Source organism: Cajanus cajan, chromosome 4, assembly GCF_000230855.2.
Source record: "Cajanus cajan strain Asha chromosome 4, NIPB_CcT2T_4, whole genome shotgun sequence".
NCBI classification, from domain to species: domain Eukaryota; kingdom Viridiplantae; phylum Streptophyta; class Magnoliopsida; order Fabales; family Fabaceae; genus Cajanus; species Cajanus cajan.
Genome location: NC_138520.1, coordinates 9,071,443 through 9,096,908, shown reverse-complemented (window position 1 = coordinate 9,096,908; position 25,466 = coordinate 9,071,443). Strand labels below are relative to the sequence as shown.

Sequence of the window (25,466 nt, the reverse complement as noted above, 5' to 3'; positions counted from 1 at the left end):
ATAACAAAAATAATTTAGTAAAAATATTTTGAAATACATAAAACTTAATACAACTAATAATTTTTTTTTTAATATATGTGAGATCAATTTTTTTTCTCATAAAAATAACAAATGGAGTAATTATTATAAAAATAAATAAGAGCAGAAAGTGAACATACAAGAAATATTTTAAATATTAAATATTTTCACAAATTTTGCTTCTACGGTGAAATCTTATAAACAATCCGTACTATTATATATATTTTTTTATTTATACTTGTTGATAACTTAAAGAATTAATATAATTATTATAATTAAATATTGATTTAATTAAACATAATAAATAATATTTTAACATATAAAAATTTAGTAAAAAATTACACAGTTAATTTAATGCATATAAAAAATATTAAATATTAAAAAAAATAAACTACATAATCATGAAAAATATATAAAATTTGATGGATGACTAGATTTTAATTCATGGTGATGATGGGTTGATGATACATAATTTTTTTTTTATTTGTGAAAATAATTTATGTTTATTATTGTTCATTAAAAAATCAAGAATAAAAAATATTATTTTTTAATTTATAAGTAACATTACTCATTTAAGAATCATGATTTATTTTTAAGCAATTTCATATATTAAGTTATTACACTCCTATAAAAGTTATTATAAATATCATTACTTATTAATAAGATACATTACAAACGTTCTTTATTAAACATGTTCTAATGTTCATAATTATCGTAATTATCTTCCAAAAAAAATTTATCTTAATTATAAAAAATTCTTATCTTATATAAAATATATTCAAACTAATTATAAAAAAAATTCTCTTAATTATTAATTTAATTATAAAATTATTTTACAAAAATTATTCAATTGAAAATATTATGCATTATTTTAACTTTAACTATATATAATATCATTACTTTTAGTTATTATTGCTCGTGAGATATATTTTTTCTCATACAATAGCATACAAAAATTAAACATATTGTTTATTAAGTTGATTTTAACCGTGCATTTGTGAAAAATATTTAAAGAAATCAATTCTTAAAAAAATGTTTAAATTAATATTTAATTATCAAATTACACAATAAAAAATGTTAATGCTAACAATTTAAGTTTTCACTCAACTTTAAAAGTCTAAAAAGCTATTATAAAATGAGAAGTGTTTTTCTTTTTTGTTTCATTATTTATCATCACAATTTTTGGACAATTTAGTATCTCATTCATAAGTATATCAAATTAGTGACGTAACATACAAAATTTTAGTCTCAAATTCAAAATTTTCTTAATATAAACTACATGATAAGTTAATTTTATTCGAGTCATGTAAGATTATTTTTAATTATAACTGCTTATATAAAATTCAAAATTATTAGTTAAATAATCATGTGGCAGTTTACTTATGTAACATGTATCATGCTTTTGAAGTCTAATATATATATAAATAAATAGATAAATAAATAAATAAACATAGAATAAATTATAAATTATAAATTATTGTAACAAAAGTAAAGTAGGGTTGTTGTTCTAGATACTTCATTTCATATCGAAAGGGTTTCTCCAAAAATGAAATCGAGTGAACCACCACCGTCTGATTAAATCAAACGGACCATTCATTCCCACCAAAATTTTCACAACTCTTAAGCGTCGTGCACATTCGCCACTTACCCCTTATCCCTCTCTCGACTCTCACCATGGCCACTGTCCTCAGAACCCCCACTTTCCGGCCACCGCCTCCGCCGCGCGCCGCCAAGTCGCCGAAACCCTCGCGCGTAGCCGTTGCGTCTTTCAGCCAAACCACTGCCTCCAGGAGAGCACCCTCGCCCCTCTCCTCCATGCGGTTCCCTGTCGTCCCCTCTCCGCGGTTCGCCAAGTTCGTTCCCTTCGCCTTCAACGGCGACACCGATTCCCCGCAAGTTCAGGAACCGGAGGTTCAGGTTCTGGTGAGACACACTCTCTCTGCCTAATGCTTTTATCTTTTTTTAATTAATTGTTCATTACCTGAGGAATTGGAACCGTTTTGAATTCAGGTTCTGAATTAAATTTGTGTCGAATTTTAGTGTTCTACGCTTTGTTAGGTAAAATGGATGCATTGAAAAATGGTTATGTTATTGATTTTGTGCTGTAAAATCAAGTGGATGTGAGAGTGTGAGGGGTGTGTTTTAAGATTCTGCATGAATTAGACACATGGCCATTGGCCAATGCACTCCTTATAACGACTTTGCAATTTACATGAGTTAGACACATATGGCCATTGGTCAATTCATTACTTATAATGGCCTTGCAATTGTTCCCCTTGACGTTACTTTTGATGTTGAGGTAGACCTATCTTTTGGGGTTGACTCAATTTTAATCTAAACATGCGGTTTTAACTTGGGGAGTTCTTGAACTCTTGCATGTTGATTTGTTTGGGCCAACTAAAACAAGTAAACAAGTGTTGGAGGAAACAGATATGGTTTGGTTATTGTGGATGACTGCTCAAAGCAATTATCTGCTTCCTTCTAAAGTATATTATCAGTTTAGTCTTGTGGCAAACTTTTGGTTATATTCACATGTGGTCATCTCAGTCGCATGATCTTTCTCCCCTCTCTAACATCTCTCAATTTGATCAAGATTCGAGACCACTTATCTCAGCTTTGCAATCTCGACTTTGACTTGGGGTTCTGCCTTCCATCCCTTCTTGCATTGCAGTTTATAGGGCCGGCCCAATACATAGTTAAGCCTAAAGTAAATCATAAAGTAGAGTTTTTTTTTTTTTTTTTTAATTAATAATAATAAAAAGTTTTAAATATGGGTCTTGAAAAAATTAATTATATTGTATACTTTTTAGAGATGAACCTTTTAGAGTGAGTTTTTTTTTTTTGCACCATTTTAGACTTTAGAGTGAGTTCTTGAGAACACAAAAAGTGGTTTTTCAGTTATAGGCCTTGAAATAATTATATAAATATTAATGCAAAATATTTTTTTTTTTGAAGGGGACCCAAAGCTGGCCCTGCAGTTTACCCAGAACCCTTTCTCTTACTTGCACATTTATGTTTTGTTCTCTATCAAAGGAGTTTCTTGCCTGCTTTTGTGCTCTACGTTCTGTCCTCTGACTCCATTCTTTTTCAGCCACAACCTCTCTATCTTTTATTTTATTTTTATTTTTTTATTTTTAAATTTTCCCTAAAACTCATGACTTGGGTTCTTCTGGCCTTTATTCGAGATATTTTCTCTGCTGTCTTTTATTGTATTCTTTGATTTTTATGCTACATTTGCATTCTGTTATTTTTTTTCATAATTATTTGACTGATTTTAATTGATTTTTAGTGATATTATATTATTATATGTATTAGCTAATTATACTATCATTTATCATATTGTGTTTAAATATATTTTTATATTTTAGGTAGTAAGTATCTTATGATGTGTAATAATCCAACATTTTATGATCTTTCAGCTGTCTCTATATCAAGTAGGATCTCGATTTTGACAACATTGTGCAAATCTCCTGTGACTCCTAATTTAAGAGACATTATATATGTAAAGCCATAGTTAATGTTTTTTACTACTACTTACTCTTTATGATGGAGTCTGTATTTATCATTAAAGGATTTTGGGCTCCATACTACTTTTTTTTTTTTTTTTTTTTTTTTTCTGGTTTAGATTTTCTCCCCCTACTTGTATAACCTTTTCTGAGTATGATTTCACCCTTGATGAATACATATTTATGTTTGCTTTTTGAATTTTGATTGACTCTAATAAAGGAAATAGCAGGGTTCAAGAATATGAAGTTTAAGTATTAGTTCCTTGTCCTATCCCAATTTTCTGATTCACTATTGTAACAGGACCCTTCAGATGGTGCTGTTGATGTAAAGGACAGTGCGAGTGATAATGAGGTTAGTGATGCTGGTGAAACACCTGTTTCACCTTTCTTAGCGTTACTTCAATTGTACAAAGAAGCATTAGCTAATAATGATGAAGTCAAAATTGCTGAGTTGGAATCGTCATTAAAATCTATTGAAGATGATAAAATAGAACTTGAAGGGAAAATAGCTTCTTTATCTGAGGAGTTAACTATAGAAAAGGATCGGATTCTAAGAATTAGTGCCGACTTTGACAATTTTCGGAAGAGGACGGAGAGAGATCGCCTGTCACTAGTCACAAATACTCAGGGTGAAGTTGTGGAGAGTTTGTTGCCTGTATTGGATAATTTTGAGAGAGCAAAGACCCAGATTAAGGTGGAGACAGAGGCAGAGGAGAAAATAAACAACAGCTATCAAAGCATATATAAACAGTTCATTGAAATTCTAACCTCACTTGGAGTTGAACCAGTGGAGACAGTTGGAACACCCTTCGATCCAATGGTAAGTTAATCAGCATTCAGCAATTTCAATTTGTACAATTGTAGTAAAATTCAAGTATATCTAATATTCAAGTAAAAGAATTTTGTTATCATGGAGGTGATGGTGTTCTATTAAAAAATGAAACTAATAAATTCAAGTTTAATTAAAGGTTGGAATTGCACCAAACATTTTATATTACATTGTCTTTGTATAAACAGATATGACGTTTTGTTGTAAACCAACCAGTATATTTGTCAAATTTGTTGGTTGGCATTTTTCTCTCAAGTTTTGTTCAACTTCTGTAATATAATTTATGTTGTCTTTGGATTATTGTAATATTGGTTTTAGATTTTTTTATGTATATACCATGAAAAATATCTTCTTCCTTTTTTTAAAAAATTATTTTTGGTATGGTCCCAACCTTTCATTTCATTTTTTTTATGGCATAATGCTGTGTCATCTATGATTGATGCAGGCACGCAAACCTGTTGGCTCGAAATTCAATCATGTCATTGATGAAGTTTTTCAAACACTTTATCAAGCTTGTTCAGGTTTCCTGAAGACCTTGACACGCTTTTAACCCAAAGCATTTCTTGATTGTTTCGAGCCAACTTGGTGAGTTTAAAACTGCATCACAAAATGTAATGGAAAAAAAAGGCTTCTTCATCACATTGTGTTGGAAAATCTCAGCACATAATCTTAGTTATAGAATTACTTTCTGTTGGTTGCTTGTAAGATACTTTATCTCGAATTTGAGTCAGCTCTACAGCCTTCAATGAATTAATGAAGCACCAGAATCATGAGGTCTTTTTTCTTAAAATGTTATTTAGTAGTTTTTGAAGGTATGGGATATTGATAGTCTTGAGCAGAAGTTTTCCTGATAAATTGCATTTTTATTTTACTTGTAAAAGCTACATGAAGCAATTATGCGTGAAGATTCTGATGAATATGAGGATGGCATCATAATTCAAGAATTCAGAAAGGGTTTTAAACTAGGTGACCGTCTCTTGCGTCCATCAATGGTGAAGGTATCAGCTGGTCCTGGACCAGCAAAGCCTGAACAAGAAGCACCGCAAGAAGAACAAGCCAAAACTGAAAATTCTGAGGACAGTGTAGAGAACGAGGGTGTCACTGAAACAGAGTCTGCTTGAAAGGTCAAAACTTTTGCCTGCTTTCAGTTTTGCTACAGTATATCAATTTGAATCTCCAGGAACATAATGTCTTTTGCCTAGGAAATATTCCACCCACGTTTCCCTTATTGGAAAATTAGTATTATGAGATTTTGAATTATATTTTTAGATTATTATGGCCTTTTATAACTTTCGTAGAGATGGCTAAATTTTCAGAGGTACCATTTTCCTGAATGGAAGAGTAAGTTGCAATTGATCAAGTGCTTAGCACCTGGAATTAGGTTTTTATAATGACATCATTTCTTCATCGTATTGCACATTACAAATGGAAGAATATTTCATAATGTATTCTTTGGTCGGGCAAGATGCATTGCTGCGTTATGTACTCTTCAGTGCTATTCAGATGGTTATTTGATTGTTCTTTGGTTCTTCGCAAACTTTATAAAGATAATATTGCCCATTAGTTTTCCACTTGACATTAATAACCAGGACATATGGGCATTATTATGTTATTATGGAATTTTAGGAGGAAGCATAATGTACTTTTGATTACGTTTTTCACATTAATAGATTATTACTGCGTGTTTGATTTAGTTTTTTTTTAAAAAAAAAAAACAATCGCGTTATTTGTCAGTTTTCTGAGTAAAAGTGGTTATTTCTCTAGATTTAAGTTGAACTAAGCTTTATTAGCTGCTAAGTTATAAGCTATTTGTTTATACCAACGTATTGTTGGTTTTGGATCAAGTCAAATTGAATTATTTTTATGGTTTATGAACATGGTATAATCATTTAAAATTAATAATTAAAGATTAATTTACGTTTGAAAATTGTGATTTTTATTTATTAAATATTATTTTAATATATATAGTGACGGATTCAAAAATTTTAGATAATAAAGATAATATTTATTTATATATTTTATAGTATTAAAAATTTTACATATAATTTTTAAAAGTATAAATATATATTATAATTATTTTTTACAAATTTATATATCTACGATTACGATTAAGGATGAAAATAAATTAGGTCAGATTATGTTATATTATAATTTAGTAGGTTTAAACTTAATTTTTTTTAAATACATGTTTTAAATATGACTTATTTATCTATTATAGATAGTTTTTAAATGTTTGGTTTGAACTACAATCTTAAAAATATATTTTATAATAATTTAATATTAATAAAAATATAAAAGTAAGTATGTTAAATTATATAAAAATTTAATTTAATTTATATATGATATAAACATATTTTTATATCTAATATAATTTTGGATAATAATTTATTTCAAAATATATTTTATAATAAAAATTCTTAATGAAATATAAATTTTTTAATATTTCTTATTTTGAATTTTTTAGTTAACGTATATAATCTTACAATTTTTTATTATTTTGATTTTTTTAATTAATGTATACATAAATAAAAAGTACAAAAGGTAAATATATATGTTGCAAATTTTATTATATCAAAAATTAAACTTTTTAAAAAAATTAATTCGTTATTAAAGAATATTCTTTATCATATGTAAAAATAAATCTCCATCGAAAGTTTAATAAATATGAACAATTCTTTTAAATTTATATTTTATTCATATGATAATTTAAATATATATTTATGTTATTAGAATATAATATTTATTTTGAAAAAAATATATTATTTTTTATAAAAAAAAATGTGTGTAAAATGGTAGGGGAGGCAAGTGTCCCACTTTCTTACACATAGATCCGTCACTGTATATATATGAGGAGTTATAATTATATCGGTATAACTTTTATTAAGTATTACATCGCTTAATAATTTTATATTGAAAGTTCATATCTTTTAGATTATATATACGAAACTTTATATTAATTCAAAATAATTTAATACTTCATTTTTATAAAATAAAATTGATGTAATATATTTATTTTAAAATATACTAAAATATGAATATTTTAATTATTTTTAAGTTATTTACTTTACACGTGTATATTTCAAAATATCTTTCATTTTATCGGTATCAACAACCTAAAATTGCAGCACCCACCTGAAAATTGTATGCCACCAACAACCCAAAAATTCAACATGAAAAGAGTAACCGAATGTACAAACCATATTAAACAATCACACAGTAAATACGCAGATCTTTCCACACCACCATCATTGCATTGGGAAATCCAAGGAAAGCATCCATTTTCATATCAGTACTCGGTAGGCATGAGCATCGGTCGGCCACGGTCGGTTTCGGACCAAAATTCCTAAAATCATCCGAAACCGATTAAGAAAAATCAGGGGTCATTTCCGACCGACGAAGAACTCAGATTTTGGCGGGTTCAATCCGTGCAGGTTACGGGTTCATCGGATGGATTTATCGGTTTGAGAAGCTTCCTCGTCGCCATTCTTTGCCAGTCTCTGTCGCTGCTTCATTTGGGGGAAATCACGGAGTTTCAGATCTCCGCATCACCACCTTCATCAACCAGAACAGGAAGTTTCTCAGCAGCGGTAGCCATGGAAGAAGAAGAAAGAAGCAGAAGAAAGAAGACGAAGTGAAGAAGAAGAATAAAGAACAGTGTGAAGAAGAAGAAGAAAGAAGCAGAAGAAAGAAGATGGAGTGAAAAAGAAGAAGAAAGAAGACGGAACGAAGAAGAAGAAGAAAGAAGACGAAGTAAAAATGGAGAAAATAAACGGTGAAGACGAAGGTGAAGAAGAAGAAGATAAACGGTCGGATTCGGGTACATCGGATGAGAAAATTCCAACACCGAATCCGACCGTTCAAAACCGTTTGAACCCGAAATTTGCTTCAAAAAAAATCCGATATACCTAAGAATCAATCCGCCTCACCCAATCTGATCATCGGTTTGGCCGGTTTCGGATCGGCCGGAAATTTTTGCACAGGCCTAGTACTGGGGACATACTCAGTCACAGATCTCTTGATTATTTGAAAAACTGAAAATATCTTTTATCTAGTATCAACCTAACGTATTATTAAGTCTAAAATAAATTTTAAAGTAAAAATTTAAAATTAATAATATCTTTTAATAAATAATTTTTTTTTTTAAATATAAATCTTAAAAAATAATTATATTTATATATTTTTTGAGATAAATATTTTAAAATGAGATTTTAAAAATAAAAAAGTGATTTAAGTTATAAAACTAAAAAAAAAAAATATAAATGTTAATATAAATTTTTTTTTTAAAAAAAAAGCCTAAAGTGAGAATTTATTTACCTCACCGTGTCTTCACCGCATACAACGACAAAAAAATTGTAAAATCAACTCAAATGAACTCCCACAACTGGAAAACTACTGATGACAATGGCTGCATCACCTTTTACCAATCACTCCCCCCATTAAATTACCCAATAATCATAACCATCTAACTATTTTATATAATAGCATAATTGTAAATTAATTCCATAAAATAATAAATCTATGATATATATTATTTAAAAATAGATGAATCATTTAAGGGATATTTTTATTTGATGCATCATGGATGAAGTACTTATCAAAGTGTTTCATGTTAGAATTTTCTTATAAAATGCTCACATATCACTTACAAGAGAAATACTAGGAATTACTTTCAAATTCACTCTTTTAAACAAATTCTTTTTAATTGATTGAAATTTATTGAGAAAAAAAAGTTGATAGCACACATTCAATTTGGTCCCCACTATATTTAAATGGTTTAATTTAGTTTTCTAATTTAAAAAAATGTTTAATATTATTCTTCTGTTTAAATTGACATTAACAACAATAATAAAAATTGACATAAGGGTAATATTGAACAATATTTGAAAATTAAAGGGTCAAATTAAATCATTTAAAAATAATAAGACCAAATTAAATTTTTATAAATTGAACAATATTTAAAAATTAGAGAATTAAATTGAACAAAAATTTATCTAATATTTTTTTGGTAAAAATAAATTTGAACTTTATTTTATCTATCTAATAATTTATTTTATTAGATAACTTCTTTATTATTTTTTAATTTTAAATACTCAATTTGTTGTTATTCATGATCTCATTAAGGTAAGTAAAAGAAAATTCAAATTTATCTAGACAAAAATATTAGATAAATTTTTATTCAATTTGATCTACTATGTTTAAAATATTCAATTTAGTTCTATTATTTTTAACATGTTCAATTTAGCCCGTTAATTTTCAAAAAAATATTAAATATAGTTTTTATTTTATTTTATTTTATTAATGTTGTTCAGTCAATTTAGATGAAAAAACAACATTAAACATATTTTAAAAATTAAAGAACTAAATTGAACCTTTTAAAAATAATGAAATGAAATGAAATTTTAAAAATAAAATAGAAAAATTAAAAATATAATTTAACTTAGATTCTAACCGATAAAGGAGTCAGAGTGTATATATAAAAGAATTGTGTTTCTAGAGCTCTTCTTACTAACAATTATATAAGTATAATTATTAAAGTTAATTTTTTAAAATGAAGTCTTATATTTAAATTTTATAAATAAAATAATTATTAAAATAACACTGTTAAAATAGCCCGATAAAGATTTATCGGCTACAAAGTTGATAATACACTTTACTAGTATAGTTAAAAAACTAGAACATTGGGCCCATCTTGTCCATCTATCGGGCCTCAGTGATCTGGGCCCCAAGGCCCATTTGTTATATGAAGCTTGTGGCTATTATTTATGATTTATGTGGTTCTGTATATATTCAATTGATTCAACCTCTGATCCCAACCTATAATTTGTTAAGACAAAACAAAGCGTTTCCTGAATTTCTAATTGCCTCTTCCCCATGCTATAATTTGATTCAACGTCCTTCTCTGCACCATTACCTCAAAATGTGAGACATCAAACATGTTTCACGTGTTCATAGCCGAGGGAGGTGTACGTTTACATAATGATGAAGGGGTACAAACTTATTCAATGATGATTTGGAGGACAATTCAAATAATGCTTTGGTCACAGAGGATTTAGGGGATGACGCAAATCTCATGGAAGTGACTATGTCCTTGAGATGGGGAGGTACATGTCTCACAAGTGGAGATGGCCCCATTAACCTTTGGGCTACAATATTATTATATTTTATCTCCTGATTGCTTTAGGGATTTATTTTTCACGACGAACGAAAGGTGAAGAAAGTTCATGTTTGTTTTCGCTGATTTGCACCGAAAGAAAAGCGAAGAAAAGCGGGAGAACGTTCTCGCGAAGTTGTGAAGAAAAGAGATGAAAACCACGTAAGAAATGAGAAAACCCGATAATATCCCTGCCCCAAAGGTTGAAAAGAGATGAAGAATGGAGGCACATAATCGATTATGCATGGCAGATACTCGATTATGGGTTGACATAATACATAACCGATTATAGTGGCATATTTTTGCTTCCAGGCAAGCCCAGAACGGGTCGTTCCAAAATTGGAACGAGCCGTTCCAAACTACTAAAACAAGGGTAATTTAATATCCTAGAACGGGCTGTTCCCAAACTGGAACGGGCCGTTCCAAACTACTAAATTAGCTTAAAAACTCTAATTGAGAACGGGCCGTTCCAAATTGGCTGTTATGAGTAAAAACGATGTTAGAAAATATAATTATAATAATATATTTTGTTATTATTATTTATTATTATAAATATTATTATTATTATTATCATTATTATTAATATTATTATTATTTATTATAATTATTGTGACACCCTTACTACCCCTAGCACATATATAAATAAATCTTGTAAATAAATTAAAGAATAAAATATTCAACGTTGGTAAAATGGTTCACATAAAACCTTCGTAAATAACTAAAATAATTAAAAATAAAATTTAGAAAGTAAAACTTGAGAGTTTACAAATTGCTTTCAAAAGAGAAGTTATAACTCTAAATACATATAAAAATTTATCCTAGAATTCTCTGCCCCGATGTCACAATATCAGAGCACAGTCACAACTCAACGGTTGACATTCTAGATGTCACTCAAAGCTGAATCTTCCTCACCTAAAACATCCACAAATTATACGATGAGAAAAGAAAACATTTATATATAAAACACACAAGGAAATCCACAACATCATTTCATCATAACTGGGAATGTTATTTACAAGCATTTCTATAAATATATCATCATTCTATCAATCATTCATCTTCACATCTCAATTCACAATTATACCAATCCATCACAATCCACACAAATCTTACAATTAACACTATGGCAAGGCAACGTCACATCTGACACAAGTGATACGGGTTAATTGCCTCACTCATCCCACACCATGCCAGGGGCATGCTCGTCCTCGTAGCATCACTTACCCAAGGTTCGTCTCATCCCTGGTCATTAGTGTGAGGAACCACAGTCACATTACGATCCACACAAGTCTTGCAATCAACCCTATGCCAGGGCTGCCATATTTGACATAAGTGATGCATGTTAATTGCCTCACACATCCCACACTATGTCAGGGGCACGCTCGTCCTTAAAGCATCACTACTCAAGGTTCGTCTCATCCCTGGTCATTAGTGTGAGGAACCACAATCACAATCATAATCATATCCACACAACATCTCATCTCATATCTCAATTCCATATGACATACACAATTCCATATCACATACACAACAAATAACTCCAACAAAATAAGGTTTACACACCCCTCAAGCAATTCACATCTAGATCATCAATTCTTATCAATTAACATAACAATAACCTTCATAAATTAATAAAATAATCAATAGAATTATCAATTTAATATAATTTTAACATAAACGGTAAAATCCCCAATTATTTCAAAACCTAACTCACAGACACTTTTCCTACAATTTCGTTTTCTCTCCCAAATCATCATTCTTACAAATTAAATATATATTTCTAATCCTCAATACATACAGAATCTAATGGTATCATTAATTCCTCAAACAGAAATAATCTAATTTTTCCAAAACCTAACTTACAGGAACTTTTCTATAATTTCGTTCTCTCTCCTAGAGCATCATTCTTACATATTAAATATATATTCATAATCCTAAATTCATACAGAATTACATAAGACTAATAATTCTCCAAACAGAAATAATTATAAAATTACTCATAATCCTAAGGGACTCTTCCTCTACCTAATTTCTCCATGTAATTCTACATATAAATAATTCCATTTTCCCCCGTACCTAGATAAACAGTAGTTGAAACTAAAACAGAGATCTCTTGGTCTCTTCCTCTAAGTGCCCCTTAATCTTCAGAGAGTGTAGAAGGGAAAGAAGAGAATGTAGAAGAAAGAAGTCAGAACTGAAAAATATGATTTTAGGAGTGCCAGAGCACTCAATTTTTAGGCATCAGGATTCGCGGAACGGCCCGTTCTGAAATCTCACGTCATGTATAAAATTCACATCCAGAACGGCCCGTTCTAAAACCAGAACGGTCCGTTCTGGGGTTTGCATTAAAACTCTCAACGGTCATAATTTGGAACGGCCTGTTCTGAAACCGGAACGACCCGTTCTCAATAAGGTTTAAAAGCCATTTTTGAAATCTGGAACGGCCCGTTCCAGCTGGGAACGGCCCGTTCCCAACTAAGAATCATAGACAAATTTTATGATTTGGAACGGCCCGTTCCAAATATAGAACGGCCCGTTCCGAGCTACCAAAAGTAGGTCTATTTAGTAATTTGGAACGGCCCGTTCCGGGCTACTCTAAACCACCTTAATTGGGCTCTTGACCTAGTGAAAATTGGGCTCTCAAACAATCTGTGAAAATTGGGCTGTTACAATTATTATCATTATTATTATTATGATTCTTATTATTTTTCTAATATTTATTATTATTATTATTATCATTATTTATTATTTTTTTAATAAATTATACCTATTAATATAATTTTATTGTAATTATTATTATTTACAATAAATAATATTCTACTTATTCTTAATCTAAGGGTAAAAGTGTAAATTATATATTTATCTATTAAATTTTTTATTTTTATCTATCACATCAATCAATTTCTACACAAATTTTCACAAACTTTCCACTCACTTTTCACTATCTTTTCCTTAATCCAAACAACCTCACTTTCCACTCTATTTCTCTTCAAATCTTTCCTTTTTCACTGTCCCAAATTCATCCTCCAATCCGAACACAACCTTAAAAATTTTAATATTATAAGTCAAGAGAGAAAAATTCTCTATGATGGATTCCTCTCATTTTATAAGACTACTGTCAACTGTTCTTAAATTTTATTTGATAGAAACATTATAGATATAAATTAGTTTTTAAAAAATTAATAATATTTGAATAAGGTCCAATATTTTATAAGACACATATCTTACATTTTTTATATCTTATTTAATATAACCGGATAAGATATATAAGTTTATTAATAAGAAAAATAACAAGATCTAATTTTATCTCAAAGATAAGATATATGAATTTTATGTATTAGATATCCTTTATATTGGTTGAATTTGTATTGTTTGTGTGACGACTTTGCATAAACATAAGAAAAAGTGTCCTTTCAATAGCGAAAGGTGATAACCCTTCCAAATCTAAAAAAAAAAAAAGAAGACTAAAGATAAAACTAAATACGCCATTTATTAAGAAAGGATATCTCTATCTCTTTCATATCTCCAGAGAGTGACATATGACACTCCTTAGATAGAGAAAGGTGAAAACTCTTTGAATCTCCAAAAGAATGTATGCCAAAAAATTAAGATTAAAAGCTCATATCTCATTAAAAAAATAATAATAAAATAAGGAATGTGTGCTTCCTTAATTTCTTTATATATGCAAGTAAAGTTTGAATCTAAGGTAACAGTCTTAAGGGTGTTACATTATCAATTTGTTACCTCCCTTTACAAACCAAGTAAAGAATCCATGCTTTTTCTTTTTCTCATTTCTCCTACTTTAAAATTCGTTCCCATGTCTCTTCCAAACACGTTAAAATAAAGAATAAGGTAGCATTTTTTTTTATCAAACTCAAATTATAGAATCTGTTATGGATGTCTAAGTTTTTTTTTCCCTACACATATGGCATTGTGGCTAAGATCCTCACGCATCTCTAGGTGAATTATTTTCGCACGCAACATGTTTTGTCATTGCAGTCTGAATAGACTTTAGTCAAGAAAAATAATCATTATGTTATATATATATATATATATATATATATATATATATTTGGGTTTAATCAGAAAATGAAAATATACATCTGTATACAAAATAATATATATTAATATAAAATTTACTATGTTTTCTAAAAAGTGCATTATTCTATTTTCTCAACATCTAATCTTGGGTATTATTTGTGTGATTAAAATAATTTTATAAGAGTCTCCAACTTTAATTTCTTAAACGGTTGATATTTATTATACATGTGCGGATACGTATAATTTTCTTTTGACTTTCCCAAATATCATTTATCAGTTAGTTTGTATATTTGTGTGTGTGAACATAGTAAAATACTAGTGTTTATTAAATTATATTTTGTGTGTGTGTGAACATAATAAAATATTAGCATTTCTACTTGCTAATGAAATGTAAATATGATGAATTGTTTGATTCTTTATCGAATAATCTTTGTTGGAGATCGTAAGTATAGATAAGATAAGTATTCTCTTCTTAATAATTTATTGGCTTAATTGCGTTTTTATTATTTAAGTATTGTAATTGTGTAATTTTGATCCTTAAAATTTTAATTAGATAATTTTAGTCTATAAAGGATTGCAATTGTGTGATTTTGGTCCTTCAATTTTTAATTAAATAATTTTAGTCCCTCAAATATCATAATTGTGCGATTTTAGTCTTTCTTATTGAAAATTTAATATTTTTAATATATATATATATATAATATTTTAAAATTATACAATTATTTGTCTATTCAAGTTAATGCATATTATAATTTTTTTCGATGTATCAAATGATATATATTTATTTTTAATAAATAAATAAAATTTATATATTATTTTTATAATATTACTGGTAAATTAATATCAATAATATTATTAGTATATTTATAAATAAACTAATAATTTGATAAATATATATTATTATATCTTAATATACTTTTACAAAAATATAAGTATATTAATTAGAAATATACATATCTTTTCTTATATATATATTTTTGTAAAAATATATTAATATATACTAAGTCATATTTATCATATTATTAGTTTATCTATAAATATACTAAAAATATTATTGATATTAATTTATCAATAATATTAAAATACAAATAATATATAAATTTTATTTATTTAGTAGTACATTTGATATATTAACAAAATTTATAATATACGTTAACTTAAATAAGCAAACAATTGTATAATTTTAAAATATTATATATATATATATATATCTATATATATATATATCTATATATATATCTATATATATATATATATTTTTTTTTTTAAAATTACTAAATTTTTAATGAAAAAGACTAAAATCGCACAATTATAATAGTTGAGGGACTAAAACTCTCAATTAAAAATTAAAGGATTAAAATCACACAATTACAATCTTTTAAGGACTAAAATTACTCAATTAAAATCTTAAGGATCAAAATTGCACAATTACAATACTTGAGAGATCAAAAATACAATTAAGCCTAATCTATTTTATACTTAAAGTAAAAATTCAAATCTTAGACATCTTAATAAAGAAACACAAGTTGTTGTTATTTATATCAACCAATATTTGTTTGATATTTTTTTTTTCTTCATAATTTGCTACACTATAATATTTTATCTATTATTTGTTATAATTGATAAATGATCCAGTTTATTAGATAGATTTGGTTCACATTCATTAGTACAATTAATTTTCAACTGTTTTACTTAAGAGTAGTAGTTTTATGTTTTGCATGATTTTTCTATTTAACTTCCTTTTTTTTCTTCTCTTTTTCTACTGCATTCTTGTTTTGGATAAATACATTGATTGAAATGGCTATAGTTATAGTGTTATTCTATCAAATATTTATTATATTTTATCACATCTTATATATATTTGTGTAAATTTTGAGGGGTAATAGAAAAACTTGATACTTGACTTTTGATTTCCTTTAATACTTTAGAAATAAGTGTCACCAAAATCCTAGAAGAATGAGACACTTTCCAGTTCTGAAATGTCAAAACCAGAATATTTCTGCAAATTTAGCAGAAATATTTACAATCTGTTTGATGAGGAAATTTACCTCAGCACTTTAGCAATCTGCATCATCTTCTTTTACTTTAATTTGTCTACTTTTCAATGTGACTGTGAGAGGGAGCTAATTGTTTAAAAAGATATGATCCACATTTACAAAATACATCAGGTACGTGCTAAACCTGATTTTTTCTACACACTATAAAGACCTATTTTCGCTTGAAAGTTGAAGTTTCTTTATGAGTATTCTCATCCACTGAAATATTAGAAGAAGAAAAAGGTCTTTTCTCCTGAAATGAGACCCTGGGTTGTTGTAGAAGAAATGCTTATAGAATAATCTGATAAGAAATTTTTTTATTTATAAGTTTTACTTCAACTTTACAATACTATATAACTAGTCGATTGACCTATAAAAATAAATTTTTACTTTAATTCTAAAAATAAATACAATGAATAAAACCTTGTCGTATGACTCTTTTTCTCAACCTTGTTGTGGTATAGATTTTTCATTAATTCATCAAGTGGATTTTAATGTCTTCCCCACAATTGCATATAGGAAAATGATTTTGCATGCATGGTCACTGTTTCTTTCCTCACATATTTAACCTCTTATATTTGTTTCAAAAAGGAAAAATGGATACTATAATTTAGAATTTAATTAATTTAAATAAACTCACATTATAATTTTTATGTTAATATTTAATTATAAATTATTATATATAATAATGTTGTTAAATTGTATATCTGTTCATGCTTACAACTTGTCGGAAGCCTCTAAACCAAACCAAACCAGAGTCAGCCTCAACAACGTATAAGCTTTTATGGTTGCAGCTACAACGTACGTATAAGTTGATGTGTATGAATTGGTTACACTCATTTAAATGGATATTTTTTCTCTAATCGTGTCCATAATTCCCCTGGTAAGAGAAAGATATACATAAATATTTGAAATGGTTAAAAATGTTTAAGACTCATTCTTATTTTGTGTATATCTCTCTTACTGAAAAATTTTCGATACCAGAGAGAAAACACAACCTTTAATGATGATTGTTTCCTTCCTACTAACCTCGTAGGTGAGATTTGAAGTTCAGTCCACTAACCCAGTTGGTTCACACAATTGAACTGAACAATTTTGAATGATCGGTTGATAATAAAAAGTTATTAAATGGATCTGAATTGCATGATATTTAACTAATTTTCTGTATAATTGAATATTATTAATTTTTCCGTAAATTTAAAAGTTGACTTGAATACATCTTATATAGAAATAAACTATGAACACTATAATCCTCCACTACTTCATAATTTTATTTTAGTTTATATTGACGATTTTATTCGGTGGGTCGTAATCCTCGTCGTCTGTCTTGCCATATTTCAACGAAAACAATTATGGGATCACGTTCTACTACATTAATTTCCACCATATACAGTGGAAGAACAATTTTTTTTTTTTCATTTAGGAAAAAGTGTGTGAATTTTTCATATAAGAGTTACGATAAAAATAAAAATAAAAATGACGTGACTTGTAAAAGTCAAATGCACAAAAAAATTTACCACAAAAAATTAATCAAATATCTAATACTGTTATAATTAGGTACATATAAAAGATTAATCCTAATATTTTTATGCACACGAAAAAAAAAAAGTGATGTCACAAGTGAGGATTAAAATTTCAATTTAACCATTTTGTTTATTTATTTATATTTTGATATTATCAAGTTGAGAATCAACTCTTCTTTTATCACGAATAAAATAACATCATTTTATTCAAGATTATTAATACAATTAGGAACAACCTCAAAAATATAAATATTAGAGTACAATCTTAATGTCCAACTAAGAGCATGAGCGACTCACTTATGAAATTTATCATTTATCTTTGTTAGACACTCAATATTTACATACATATATATACTTCTTCTTATAGGTATGATTTTGGTCATTTTCAAAAGATCTCATATTAATGGAGATTATTTGTATTTTATAAACTTTTATTTCTTCTCATGATCTAATTAATAATATGAGACTTTGTTTGTATCCCCAATATACCTCCTTTCAAATAAAAGACTATGTTTTAATCTCCCCTTTAGTGAAAATCCTTTCATATTCAAGTATTCAATGTTAGTCCTTAAAACTTTAGTCATACTTGTTAATTTTAGATACTTGCACCGTCGTTAACTCACATCAATGAGACATTGACCTCTACATTGTTAGGAAGACTTTTCACACAAGGGATCTCACACTTGGATCCATTGTTTTCCATTGCCAAATACTCATTCGAGACTTTGAGCTAGTCATTGGATCAAAACCATCTTTGTACCACTATAAGACACTTGGGATTCACACACACGTCTCCACATTAGTATGATATTGTCCACTTTAGATTTAAACCTTCATGGTTTTACTTTTGATCATCCCCAAAAGGATTCATAAAAAAGGAAACCATGTGTGTTTTATAAACCTTTTATGGAGAAAAGATAGACATTAAAAAAGGAGTTGAATAATGTCAATAAAAAATTTACAGTTTTTCAAGTAGTGAATTAGTAATGCTAATAGTGAAGAGTGTTAGAGAAAAGGTAGATGAAACACACAATAATTTTATATTGATTTGTCTTAACTACTGAGACTACGTCCAATTTTTAATCCAATTAGATTGAGTTCTACTATCTTAAATAAGATACAAGTATTTTTTTCAACCATCCACTTCTTACTTAAACCTAAGTATTCTTTAAATTGTCTCTTCAAACAATCTATCCAAGTATTCTTTTAATACAAAGTCTCTCTAGGCTTTAATATCGAATATTTTTGTATGAGTTAATCACCTATACTACCAGAGTAAATTTTTTTTACACTGGCAACCAATTATATCTCTTAATTGTGTCATGTCACTGTTAAAGTGACATGACACAATTAAGAGATAATTGGTTGCTAGTATAAAAAAACTTTACACTAGCAGTGTATAGGTGATTAACTCATTTTTTATAGTCAAACCTCTTCATGTTCAAACAACAAGTATTCTTTTACAAGAAAACCTCTTTACCCTCAAACAAATATTCTTTTACAAACAAATCTCTCTAAGTTCAAACCCAATAACTTAGAGTTATTAAGGTTTACAAGTTGTTTTGTCTTCTTACCAGGACGTGATACAACAATAAGTACAAAGAAATTTTACAGAAAGAATGATAAAAAGTCCTAAAAATATTTCTTCAAAATTTCATCAAGAAATAGTCATGAAGCTTCTTATATAGTAACCCAGATGAAGATGACCATTGCAAAATCTTAAGCATTCCTCACAAGCTTACCTAGTCTAGCTTGGTTACAAGTTTCTTGAAGTGAAAAGTGTTTGTTGATGCATTAAATATTTGCATTAATTGCATTTTACCAAATTGTCACTTCTTATTTGATCAAGGAGACCACTTGTTAGCTTTAGGATATTAAACGAACTATCTAAGGTGTGTGTCAACAAAGAGCAAATTTTACATCGACTTTTGTTGACTTTCTTTGTAATTTCAAATATCTGTTTGTCCTTGTTTCTCGTCCAAAGCATGACTTTATTCACTTTAATAGATTTGCGAGTTTTAATGAGTTTCTTAATTTGATTTGTTAAGGAATTAGTTTAGACGTACAATTAGTAGTCATTATTCATTATAAATGCTATGCATATAAGACTTTTTGAAGTTAGATTGTATCCTTCATTTGATGACACATTGTCTGTCTAACATTTTGCGTCTTATGCTTCGTTTGATTTGTATTTTGTAAGAATATGTTGTCTTATAAAAATGTTTTGCTTATCATTAAAACTTGAAAGTTTGAGGGATTTAATATCGTCTTTTTTACTTAACACCTTTGTTTCTTTTCATGATCCAATGATATAAAACTTTGTTTGTATGGAGACTATATGTGCTATAAACCTTTATTTCTCTTCATATTCCAATGATGTGAAACTTTGTTTATATCCTAACAAACCTCCCCTTAAACAAAGGACCATAGTTTAACCTCCTGCTCAACGAATGTGTTTTTTCATCTACAACTATTCAATGGGTGGCCCTTAGGGGATGTTTGATACATGAAAAGTTTTTACTTTCTTGAGAATTTGACATCGAGAATGTTAGCTTTTTGCATTTGGTTTATTATTTAAAAAATAACATTCTTAGGAAACATTATTTATTGGAAATATTTTTGCATGGTTTCGCACAAAATTATTCCTATGGGGAAATGAAAAACTAACTTTTCTAAGGTAAAAATAACATTTTAATATGGTAAAAATGTTAAAATGTCATGTTATTTTATTTACTTATTTAATGCAGTAAAAATCCTTGATACCCGAGTAACATTTAAAAACATTCCTAGAAATATTTATGATTAATCAAATAGAGTTTTATGATTTATAGAAATCATGATTCCCAATATTTATTATGTGAAAAAATTTGTCATATATACCAAATGTCCGATTAAAGCTTTAACCACTCGACATAATAGATCTCACACTAGATACATCGCCTATTATTACCAAATACTTGTCCAAGACTTTAAGTTGGTCACTTCATTGAAAGTATCAACTTTAATACCAACAACATCTAAATTTGACACACACGTCTCAACATTAGTATGTTGTTCACTTTAATTCTAAACTCTCATGATTTTATTTTTGGTTCTCTCAAGAAATTTCATACTAATGGAAACTATGAGTGTTTTATAAATCTTTATTTATTTTTTCATAATTCAATGATACAAGACTTTATTTATATTCCAACAACTTCAATATATAATACAATAAAAATTAATAAAAAAAATAGACTAATGTAAAATTATTTCAGTTTAATTAGTAATATTAAATTTAAATTTGGAATACATAATTATATTAAATATATATTCAAGGGAGAAAACTTTGTTGCTCTATTATAACATTTTATCCAACTTGAAAAATGGTCTCTCGTAAAAAAAAATTTGTAGAAAAAAAAATAAAGATGGAAAATTATTTACATATAAAGGATATATAGTCTGCCACACATAATTAATGAGATTTCTAGTGTTTGGACATTGGAACAACAATGATGAAACCTTTGTAAATTCTAGTGTGTTGTTTTGTTGGAGCTGACACCACAGACGAATCTTTCCTACTCCATTGACTATTGCTTTAAAAGTTCTTAGCTGAAATTACATTCAAAATAGAAAGAAGAAAGCTTTTTCCTTTCCCTTCTCGTTAGTCTCACTCAGTGCTCCTGTGCTCGACCCCTCCATTACCTTACTTTAATTATGAACTTCCTTTTGTTGAATTTCCTTTAATTTTACAAAATATTCTTCTTATTTGTTTTCTTGCAACAGGTCTCTCTCGTGACAGAAACTATTTTCCTTCACATGGTAAGGGTTTCCAAATTTAGTCATTCTTAATTTCTTTTGGATCTTTTAACTTCAATTATGTATGATTTTAGTCAAATAAACTTTTCTCAAATCAAATTAAATCTTATAACTTTTTTTTTCCTTCTAAATATTATATAAATGACGACGGAGATTAATTTAGATTCTCTCGTACATCAATTCTAATTCCTTTATTTTAATAACTTAGTTTTCTTTTATCTCATATACTAAATCTTCACATATTAAATTAATTAATTAATTAATTTACATACTTCAATCTCACATCCTATAAAATTTATGATTTTTTAAAATATTTAATTTTCTAAAATAAACCAAAATGTCACAAGTAGAATTAGAAATGTCACTTTTTAAAGTATACTTTTAAGATTTATTATTTATAATCAATTTTAAAAGTTCCGCATCTCTTTTATAATTTTATTGTACTCTCTTCTTCTCATTCTCCTTTTTTTTTTTTTTTTTTTTTTTATTCTTATGCAATTCTTCTCTTAAAGTGTGATCATTCTCTTTCCTTTTTTTATTCTTATGCAATTCTTCTCTCAAAGTGTGATCATTCTCTTTTATTTTTATTTTTTATTCTTATGCAATTCTTCTCTTAAAGTGTGATCATATTATTCTTTATGACAAAATATCAAACACTTTACAAATATACGTATATATATATATATACGTATGTATAATTTTTAAAATAATTATTATAAAAATCAATAAATTTATTATTACTTCTTTAGGCCATAATTTTTTATCTTTTAGACTTTTTTCATTCCAAAATTTTGGATATTATACATATTTTAAGTGATATTAACTACTTTCTTTACATATATTCTTATTTGACAATTAATATTACTATTCATAATTATCAGTTCTCGTACTTAACATATTTTAATATATTAAATAAAAGTATCTTAAACTTAACATATTAATATTAAATATTTTTTTATAAAGAATATAAAAATATTTTAAACATAAAAATTATGAAGAGAAAAAAATAGTACAATATAATTGTGATTGAATTACTGTTACATTGTGGATAAATTACTATTAAACTCTAAAAATTAAAAAAGAAGATGATTTGGTCCATTCATCGAATAATTATAGAGATGAAAGTTGATCATGAATGACGTAAGACAAAGAGGTTTACACATAGAAAACACAAATATTAAATGTTTAGGAATGGAAACATTGCAAATTGCAGCACGTCTGTTGAAAGCCTTCATATTGGAATGTCACGTTGCCCTGTCATTGTAAGTAGACGACATAAGCATATTAATGTTGTGTAGAACTGAAAGACAAACCTTTGATTCTCTTCCTCTGTCGTCACAAGTCCCATTATTAGTTCTTGCCCTTTTCTTTCTTTCCAAATTTGCCCTTTTCTAGTTCTCCATAACAACCAAATTATTCATCTTCATAACTTTTTAATCTAAGCACTATCATTTCTAGTAGTAAAACTGAGATAATATATGAAGTCTTAAATTTAAATCTTTTTCTAAGACGTTATTGTTAGTGTAAAAGAAACATTATGTGTTTTTTTAAAATTTTAAAAAAATAATAATAATAGAATTATCTGTTAGATGAAAAGGTTTTGAGTGGTACACAAAAAATAGAAAATTATTCTTACATATAGATATAGATAATTTTTAGGGATAATGAAAGTAAATTTTAAAATTTCAAAACAGTCATTGTTAGTTTACCAATCACTTGATATATATCTTATTACGTCTGTCAATGTGTTTGTTTTTCCACGAAACTTTTCCTACATTTTCCAAAACGAAAGGAAAGTGATGTCTGATTGGCATTACTTGGAAACAAGTATCGTAGACACTAAAATATCATGGTTAACAAAAATTTTAAAGAATGAAAATAAAATAATGAATAGAAAGTATATCCTTTCCTTAAAAGAAAATATGTGCCAGGTATTATTAATAATATACTACTTGTTTTCTCACAAAATCATAAAAAAAATAATCACATTCTAATTTATGTAAGTAAAATATTTGTTGATATTTAAATTTACTAGCATTAGGTGGTTTAAATCTTGAAATGCATTGCATTGAAATCTAAGAATGAAGACATTACAGTCAATACTGAAACTTTAGGTATATTAAATACTATATCTGTCAATTTAAACTCAGGAATATCATATATATATATAACACAGAAGAATAGAACATTATATCTTTGTTGATCTTTGTGAACACGCCGTATGCTTTATTGTCTCCTTGTGGCTATCTCATTTGCTTTGATCTCTATCTTCGTCTTCCACGAACTTTTTTATTATTACTTCTTTTCAGATTAAACTGACACATAACTTTGATTTTATTATTACAACAATGATTATAAAAATAAGACTTTATATACATTATCTAAATTTTCTACTATTAACTGGACTATAGTAGGTTTGAGTTAAAGGAGTTGGATCCCTTAAACATGTTTTAATCGTAATATTTATGTGTATGAGAAAAAACATGTTAGGAGAGATCATATCCTTATGTTCACATATATATCTTTTTTTTCTTCTATTTAGTTATATAATAATGACATTAAAATTAAATTAGAAACTTTGTATACATCTAAATCATTTATTATTAGATCAATTTTAGTGATTTTAATATTTACATATTTGAGAAATTAGATGTCTAGAAAAATAAAAATATAATAGAGAAATAATATTTTTTTATAACAAAAATGATACGAATATATTTTATGTGCTATTGCTAAAATTTACAGGAAATTAAAATTTTTTTGTTACTCTTGTCATTTAATTAATCTTGTTAATTAATTATAGTTTTCAATCAATTTTATGTTCTTAAACAAAATGAAGAAAATATTATAAAGGTGTGTTTAGAAAGTATATTTCTATAACACTCAGTGTATGAGTTTTGAAAACAAAAAAGGATAAAAAAAAAAAAAAATTAAGCCTGCCAATGGTGATGTTTGTATTGGCTATGTACCCGGTTAGGGATATAATATAGTATTTTAATTCCTCAACTACTGTTGAAAAGGTTGTAATTGTCCTTCCTGTTAAACTATTTTGCATATTAAGATGTTGAGAAGGTTTAAATATATTTTTAATTTTTTAAATTTAAAATATTATTTTTAATTTTATAATTTATAAAAATTTTGTTCTAGTTTATATGTTTAAGTTTTGTTAAAAAAAATTATCAAATATTATCACATAAAATTTACCTAGTAATGATAAATATATCACATTAAATTCAACTGATATTATATAATTATTTTAGTTTATCACTTTCAAATATTTTATTAGTTACTTAAAGGATTAAAATAATTTTTTTTTAATTATAAAACTAAAAATTAATATTAAATTTAAAGAACTAAAAATAAATTAATATTGAATTTAAAGGAATAAAATCATATTTAAATATAATTAAAATATTTGTCCATACGAGTCCTTTTCTTTCCTCAAAAATAAGGATATTGTAACGTCTTTTATAAAAATAAAAAAAGTGGAGTCTAGTCAAAAGACAAAGTATAGAAGGGTGAGGAAGATAAATTTATTAATAATACAATGTAGCAGGCATGCAG

The 25,466-nt window shown here is 27.2% G+C and overlaps 1 protein-coding gene across 3 annotated transcripts; it reads left to right on the top strand.

Moving 5' to 3' along the window:
• Positions 1–1,615: 1,615 nt before the first annotated feature.
• EMB1241 (Co-chaperone GrpE family protein) lies at positions 1,616–5,874 on the top strand. 3 transcript variants are annotated; one of them, XM_020362833.3, is made up of 4 exons: positions 1,625–1,941; positions 3,826–4,344; positions 5,235–5,477; positions 5,670–5,874. In XM_020362833.3, the coding sequence occupies exons 1-3, from the start codon at positions 1,693–1,695 to the stop codon at positions 5,472–5,474; spliced, it is 1,008 nt and encodes a 335-aa protein (XP_020218422.2). In that variant the 5' UTR covers positions 1,625–1,692; the 3' UTR covers positions 5,475–5,477; positions 5,670–5,874. The 3 variants fall into 3 exon arrangements, with proteins under 3 accessions (XP_029127939.2, XP_020218422.2, XP_020218421.2); XM_029272106.2 differs by lacking the exon at positions 5,670–5,874 and having other exon boundaries at positions 1,616–1,941; positions 4,799–5,272; XM_020362832.3 differs by having other exon boundaries at positions 1,628–1,941; positions 5,235–5,874.
• The last annotated feature ends 19,592 nt before the right edge of the window (positions 5,875–25,466 follow it).